This window comes from Nanorana parkeri, unplaced genomic scaffold (assembly GCF_000935625.1).
Source record: "Nanorana parkeri isolate BGI_ZX_2015 unplaced genomic scaffold, ASM93562v1 scaffold1469, whole genome shotgun sequence".
Taxonomy (NCBI): Eukaryota; Metazoa; Chordata; class Amphibia; order Anura; family Dicroglossidae; genus Nanorana; species Nanorana parkeri.
In genome coordinates this window covers 266,163-274,453 of record NW_017307737.1, presented here as the reverse complement: position 1 = coordinate 274,453, position 8,291 = coordinate 266,163, and the positions used below count along the sequence as shown (strand labels likewise).

Below are 8,291 nucleotides of genomic sequence, written 5' to 3'. Positions count from 1 at the left end.
TTTGAGGTGTTCTATAGACCTGATGATGAGGACGGAGTCATCTAGTCTGGCCCTCAGGACAGCAATGTTAACAGCCCTCTGTAAAATCCTATCTATAGAAGACCTTCCTCATGCATCTACTTTATTACCACCCCCCTCTAATAAGAAGAATTGGATACGGGAACAAGTGTCGTACCTCTTCCAGCTCTGCCTTCTTGTAGACCGCTATTGAAATGGATGTCTGAGCCTCTGATATTTCTGCATTACAAAGGTTTTATTTTTTCCTTTGCTTTTGATTCCCCGATTAGCCAGGTTCATTGCACAGGAAGACTTCACCTATATTTTAGTGTTCTTTCCTCTGCTCCATTTCTATAACAGATTTTGAAACTGTAAAGGTGCTGGAGGTGTCGCTGAAGCTTCCTCATCTCTCACACTCTGCATTATAACCCTCTGCACTGGTTGAAGGGTCAGTCTACCCAACACTGATACATGTTTGAGTAAATCCTGGCGAGGTGAACAATCCACTGCTTCCTGACATCTCTAGTGACCTACGAGGTGTGATTTGTGACTTTAAGAAGAGTTTTCACTGTGCTGGAAATGTCTTTTGCAATATGTAGAAGGCAGCCAAGTCCGTGGAGAGAAAGCCAGGCACCAAAACCTTGGCGATGAGGTTTCCCCTTACCAAATCCCTCAGTGGATGGTTCACCTCACCAGTATTCACCCATAACCAAAACTATCAAATTTGAGGGGACTAACCCTTTAACTCGGCATTGCCATTGCTTGGCAGAGAGCAGTCTCTATATAAACATCAGCCTCCAGGCTGCATGCCTGCTTTCATTCTCTCTCTTCTCTCTCTCTTTTTTTATCATTCTTTCTTTTTGTCTTTCAGTCTAAATTTCAAGTACTCCTGTGAAATGCCTGTCTATATACATTTTATTTTTTCTCTTTATACTCCTGCATGAGTGGATGCAATATAACTCGGACTTGCTTGATAGGCAGGTATCTGCTATATGTTTGACTAGGACAATCACCTTATCATTAAAAAACAAAAAACAAAAGCACAATGCTTCTGCCTTGTCCACAGACCCTCACACCCCCCCCTGGCTGCTGAACAAGTCATGTTTTCTCTCTTCTTTTGGTTATGTCCGTAACTCTGTGTTTGATAATTTGCCCCGTTTGTGTGCGTGTCTCCCACCTGCCTTTCCTCAGCTCGGTTTTCCAGTTTTTTTTGAGGGGGACCCTGGCGGAGAAAGGGTTAGACCTGCCAAGCCTTAGACCGTAACCTCCTCAACCTTCTGTCATTCCCGTTAGGTGAAATCTGCGGCTTTAAGATCCACGACCAGGACGTTCCGTTTGAGGCCGTGGTGGTAGACAAGTCCACCGGAGAGGGGGTCATCCGCTCCACGCAAAAACTGGACTGCGAATTGCAGAAGGACTATACATTTACCATCCAGGCCTATGACTGCGGGAAAGGACCAGATGGATCAAGTGCCAAAAAGTCTCACAAGTAAGGACAATGGTGGTAAAGGTGATGGTGGTGTGTTTGGGTTATAGGTCTCTTACCTGGTTTGTGAGGGCTTGTAGAAGAGATACCCGCTAGTCGTTTTGGGATTTACAGATGATCGTATGTCTTTGGGCAGCACGGTGACTTGATAGGTCATGTGGTCAGTGCTGATGAAGGAGGCAATCTGAATGGATCTGCATATTCTTTCTTTGTGTGGAGAATGTTGATGGTGGGGAATGAGATAGTGGGAGCCCAAGAAGGCCCCCACGCAGTCCAAGGAAAACTTTGGTGGCCCTCATCATTTTGATTCAGCAGTTGTCTTTTACCCAAATGCTGGTTAAAATGTGAAGGTGCCCTGAATAAAAATAAAGCAGGTGAAAGGTAAAAAAAAAAACTACCTGGGAACATCTAGAGCAAAGCGCTTGGGCCATTCCATTTTGCTTTGGCGCTAATAAAATGCAAAACTAACGACTGCACATTTAAGGTGCTCAATCTCCCTCCTTCTCAACCAGTTCTCTGGATGCTAGAAGTTGCCCAAGGTATTAGCCAGTGAGGGGAAAGTAAACTCTTGATACAACCTGTGAATGTGCCATTTTGGTAGTTCCTTAGTACCTTTTACATGGGGACCATTCTCACCCCAGCAACGAGTGAGAGTTTGGGGATAGCTTTCTACTGACTGCTGCTCACATCCTTTTTTATTATCAGTTTTGGGTTTTATTAATTATAAAAGCTTTCATGTGTTCTGCCCTTCTTATTTGACATTATTTTTGATATTGGATGCGTCTCTTAATTTTCCTATGCCCATAAGATCTGATACCTGAAGCTAATTTCCAGCACAGATCCGGCCACTCCCCATTAATGTTTAAAATGCTGCTTTAGTGTATAAATTAACGTTTTATGTGACGCACGCAGTAATTTATGTACATATTTTGCTCTGTTTTTATTAAAAATTGTGCCCCTTTTAAAATGTTGACTTCAGTCACCCATAGGTATATCTCATGTACTTAATTGTATTCCAAAACATTTACTGATGCCATCTGATTAAAGGGGAACTTGAATTACCAAATGTGTTCACTTTGGCCACCAGATTTATGAGCCAACCTGTCTGCCCTAGCGTAAGGTTGTGTTTGAGATTCTTATGTCATGTACTCTACCTAATTCACTGCACATCATTCATGAAGCTTTGTGAAATGTTCTTGCACTGCCATAAGCCATCAGATTGGGGTTCTGAAATTAATTTTGGCAGTGAAAGGGAACTTCTGATTGACTGCCGTGGGCATGGTATAAAACAAGTAGGTATGCACCGATACCGGTTTTTCAGTATCAAGTACGAGTACCAATAATACCCCCGGTACTCGTGGATATCGCAAGTCCCATTAAGGAAGCCGTCTCCATGCCTCCTCGTCATCAGGTGACGAGGAGTCACGGAGCCGGTTTTCTGGCCAATTGGCAAGCTCGGCACCTCAAGAATCTCAGTCCAGTATCTCACCAGTTTTGAGCAGTGCCACGATAAGTGAATTAAATAGGCGGGAGGTAGACCGCATTTCACACATTTATCATCCAACCTAAGAGCAATTTTGATGAGAAACTAAAGGAGTAGGATGGGATCTGTGCAAAATGGAACAGTTGGGGGTCACATGATGAGGAATGGAATCTTACCTGCCGGTTCATTGGAATACATTGGATGCAGTTTTTGATGCATTCTGTAACTGCTCTGCTCCGCACTTGGTGTGAACAAGCCATGAAGGTTTATTAAAGTGAACTTGTCATGGAAGAAAGAAAATGCATGAAATTGTGTCGTGAGCGCAGGCACCTTTGCTTTAGCCTCGATTTCATGCGTCCATGATCCCTGAGCTCATGTGCGTGCTGTATGCAAATCGAGTGCTGATATAAGCCTCTCCTATATCCCACAATGCAAAGCACTGCCTCTCTTACTGTCAGTGAGACCCATGCAGAGAAGTGTGCTTTGCAATGTGGGGGGCAGCAGGCTTGCCACAGCAGTTGAAATGATCTGCTAGACTAGATTTGTATATAGCAGGTTCCAGGTCTATCGGGCTGCTTGGTGTGCACAGGAGCGGTGTTGGTAAGAAAGCTGCATGCAGTCATCTTGAAATGGCAGCTGTCAAACATAGAACATCCTCTGATGCCTGATGACAAGTTCACTTCAAGGGAGTCTTGATTTTTCAAATGAATGAGCGCTTTTACACTTGGCTTGGTATGTCTGGGTGCTGGAGAGGTGGCAGAGAGTTGTCGTGCAGCAGAGAACAGTCCCAGCGGGACTCCTATTCTCCCCGGCATTTTCTTTCCACTTATTAGCCCCCCAGTGAGTGCGTGTGTGCAGGTTGTCTCATCCATCATGCATTGTTGCCTTTCTGCAGGGCCACTGTACACATCCAAGTGAATGACGTGAACGAGTACGCTCCAGTCTTCAAGGAGAAATCATACAAGGCCACGGTCATCGAGGGGAAGAAATATGACAACATCCTTCAAGTGGAGGCTGTGGACGCCGACTGCTCGCCACAGTTCAGCCAGATCTGCAGCTACGATATAGTGACACCTGACGTGCCGTTCACCATTGACAAAGATGGTAAGTTCATTGTCATTAGGGTCCTGTTCATGTCCCACTTTCTCCATGCTTTGTAATGGATTTTATTTTTATTTTTTGTACCAATTGCTTCACTGAACATTAATGTGTATGTCCAGCCAAAACTTTTGCTGTTTTGTATAGATTGGGGGTACTTAAAGCTTAACTTCGGCCTTCATGTCAGTCTTGCACAGTTGTACCGTCTCCTCTCCTGGACTGAAACTTCTTACTCTGATGTCACTGCACACTGGGAGCTTCTCATAATGTGCATTACAGGAACCCCTTAATGCGACACTCCTGTAGACCCCTTACTCCATTTGAGCAACTTTGCTCACAAGTTAAGTCTCCCCGACACACCCTCTCCCTATGCTATAGATTGTTGATCCAACCACTGAACCCAGATGATCTGTGGTTTATATCACGATGGGAGGGAGAACGACAGACCAGCTTTACCTCGGAAGCCATGGAGAAATTACTTACACTCTCGTATCGTTCTTCGATTATTAATAGATATCAAGAGTCGGGCTATAAGATCATGACTAGATGGTACCGTACTCCACAATCCCTTCACACACTATTCCCCGAGTCACCCGACCGATGTTGACGATGCCAACAACCCGGGGCAGGAATGCTACATATCTTCTGGTCATGCCCGGCTCTAGGACGGTTTTGGGAGCAAGTACGCGCTCTCGTCCAGAAATTTACGGATGTCCAGGTACCTGAAGAGCCGACCTTCTTTCTCCTCCACCATAATACCATCCCGCTGCGTTCCTATACCCACTCCTTGATTAGACACTGAGTATAAGCCGAGGGGGGCACTTTTCACCCAAAAAAATGGGCTGAAAATCTCGGCTTATACTCGAGTATATACAGTACCTCTGCCTCAGTCGCTCGAACCTGGCTCCCCTGGCTGGAATACATTCGCTCCCCTGACTACCTTACCCTCAGATAGGAGAACACTGACTCGCTCCTGATGGGTAACTCTATCCCATCCCTACCCTACCTTTCCTGTTTCCTTATCCTTCTTAGCTATTTGTCCTATCATTTTTCTCTTTTTCAGTGACCTAGTAACTACCGGGCCATTTATCTCGCATGCCCCCACCCCTCCCTTTCCCCCCCCATTTTTTTTTTCTCTCTCCTTTTCCTTTTTTTTTTCTTTCCCTCTCTCTCTTTCTTCTTTATTAGTCAACCCCTAACCCACACAACCTACTCACTCACTTGCCCAACACGGTATTCTGTATTGGTTTTATTTTTTGTTATGGTTTGTTTTGCTGTGCAAAGTTTTAAAAACAACATTTTTTTATGCATGTTATTGACAGGATGTCATTTCACTTAGGGTTAGAAGCCCCTTCCTTTCCCTACACACCTCCCTGGGATTCACAGTTGCTCTCATAAGCACTTGAACACTTACATGTCCCCCTTTTGAGATACTTATGGGTCACTGATCAGCTGAGCAGGTGGAATATTTTCCCCTTTTTTTTTTCTCCACTTTTTTTTTTTTCCTCCTCCTAAACGCTTTAAATATTTAATTTGTTTATTTTTATTATATACATCGCAATGCATTTGAAGCACTCTCTCTATGACCGCTTGAACGAGCAACTATTTGTTATTCAAGCACTTGTTTATCTCTTTTGTGATCACCGTCAAGGTATTTAAAATATAAAATAAAGAATTTATAAAAAAAAAATAATGTGCATTAGAAGCTGCAGCAAGTCAGACAGAGCCCGCCTCATTCCCTGGCTGGAGGACGTCCAGCATCATCTAGTGCTTTCCTACCCAGTTTAACTTTTGCCCCACTTCTATTCTTTGGTTTTTAGTTCTGTCCATTATTGAGGCTTGGCATTACATGTGGGCTTTACCGAGGGCAGTCTGCTGTTTTCAAGTTTTGTGCTGCTCTTCCCTCCAACCATGATCTGCTTGCATTACACAGACAAGCCCAGGGACCCAGTGATGATGTCACTGGGTGTAAAATAAAATATGTAATAAAAATAGATTTTATTTAAAAATGCCATTATTATGTTGATGAACTGGTTAGGGATGAACTAAGGAAGGCAAAATATAAGCAGATTAGAATCTCTCATGGGAATTTCAGCTTTTATAGTGACACTAAACTCAGGAGTTAAACTTTAAAGTTTCATTCAAGTACCTTAACTATGAACAACAATGTATCTTATGTGTATCACTCGGCTGTAGATCCTCCAATCATCTCTGAATTGGTGCTGACACTGTCCTTCCTTCTGGAGGGGGGATACTTTTGGTCCCCATGGTCCATGTGTGTGTTGTACAGTAGTCACCGCTCCAGTAAAATGAATGAACATGAGATTGTAGTTCATCCCCGGGGGGGAGGGGGGGCTTGGAGCGGTGACTACTGTACAACACACACAGGGACCATGGGGAACACAAGTAGCCCCCCTCCAGAAGGAAGGACAGTGTCAGCACCAATTCAGAGATGATTGGAGGATCTACAGCCGAGTGATACACAAATAAGATACATTGTTGTTCATAGATGAGGTACTTTAATGTATTTTTAAGATTTGACTCCTGAGTTTAGCGTCACTTTAATTATATTTAATAATAATGAATACCTAACTGCATGAATTGTGTTTCTTATATATTCTGCTTTGCATGGTTTACCTTTTAAAGTGCTTATTTCAATATTTAAAATGTTTTATATTTATTTTGATGTCCAGAATCCTCTCTCTTTATCTACAGTGTAAGCCAAGTTTCTTTTTTTTTAGAGAGGAGTCTGTGCCTAACCCTTCCTCATGATTTCTTTTCTTTTCTGTTTCTTGCTCTTTTGCCTTTTTTTTTTTTTTGTTTTCTTTCCTTCCTCCCTTTTCTTTCTTCCCCCTTCCTTTAATTTCTTTTTTCCCTCTTCCTTCCATGATAGAGCAAACCTGCCTTCTGGTCCTTGTTTACAGACACAGTATATTATGTCAGACGGCGTCATTCCATTGTGTGTTTATCAGGTTCTGAATGTAAATCTCATGTTTACCAAGCGATGGGCATGTGATTGTGCATCAGGTGGTGACAACATAAGAGGTTCTGACCCATCTCTACTTAAAAAAAAAAAAGTAATAAAGAAAAAAAAGTTTCATACCCATGATGTAACTATGAAGCAAACCCCCGTCCCTGCACCACAGACACTACAATAGTGTATTCCATGTGCCGTGTAAGCCTTTCACACACTAAGCTTCTCTGTGTAGAAACTTCCAGCTCCGTATGGTGTGTCAGTTCAGTTCTGCAAATCCTTTGTTTGCTACGACCTTTGTGACAGAATCTCTCTATTAAAATGTGAGACAGGTTGGAGATTAAAATCCAACCTGTGTTGTGAAAAGGATGCCTGCTGCACTGTTGGCTACGATGGCTTCTTGATGCATTCCCATTAGAGATTCAGAAAAAGCCTTTCTATTGAATTCCAGGTAGTGCATTACGTGTTTGGGGTTTTCATGTCTCCTGCTGTGCTTGTCATAACTGACACTGGTTGGGGAAGGCAAGGCAGACACAGATTAGGTGATTCTGGTGGGCTAGTTTAGCAGTTCAACCCATTTGCATGAGTAACTGTCCCACTTCACACACATTGAAAATTGTTTTTAGAGAGTAAAACAGCTCTGACTTTAGAAACTATTGAAACATTGTTTTAGGCATGAGTTCTTTAATCATTTTTTTTTTTTTATAAATAAGATGACGCCATTTTGTCTCAATGTTTCAGGTTACATCAAGAATACAGAGAAGCTGAATTACGGTAAAGAGCGCCAGTACAAGCTTACAGTGACCGCCTACGACTGCGGGAAGAAAAGGGCTACAGAGGACATTTTGGTCAAAATCAACATTAAGCCAACATGCAAAGCAAGCTGGCAAGGTGAGGCATCCAGACCTTCTTACTTTTCAGCCTGAGCTGCTGTTCTCTGTCAGAGGGCAAGCAACCCAGTGACATGTACAATTATGACCATCTTTTTTTCATTTTATTTTTTTATTGTGCAAATCACAATAAAAAAAGATGATGGGAATGGGAAAGTGATTGACGTTGTAAGATCTTGGACTGGGGGAAAAGTTGTGAATGGCTTTGTATGTTAGTATATTGAATTTAATTAGCTGGGCGATCAGAAGCCAGTGGAGGGATTGGCAGAGAAGGGGGGCAGACACTGAGAGGTTGGTAAGGTGAAGGTGTCTGGCAGCAGCATTCATAAAGGGGAGATGTAGTGTAGAGGGTCACTGGGTTTC

At 43.0% G+C, this 8,291-nt stretch overlaps 1 protein-coding gene across 5 annotated transcripts in view; it reads left to right on the top strand.

The window, feature by feature from the left end:
• The window catches only part of CLSTN1 (calsyntenin 1), an 88,364-nt gene that overhangs the window by 50,580 nt on the left and 29,493 nt on the right, over positions 1-8,291 (top strand). For all 5 annotated transcript variants that reach the window (XM_018570174.1, XM_018570177.1, XM_018570175.1 and 2 more), the window contains 3 exons: positions 1,291-1,486; positions 3,862-4,070; positions 7,780-7,929. In XM_018570174.1, the coding sequence (XP_018425676.1) occupies positions 1,291-1,486; positions 3,862-4,070; positions 7,780-7,929 (555 nt within the window). The remainder of the gene's footprint in view (positions 1-1,290; positions 1,487-3,861; positions 4,071-7,779; positions 7,930-8,291) is intronic.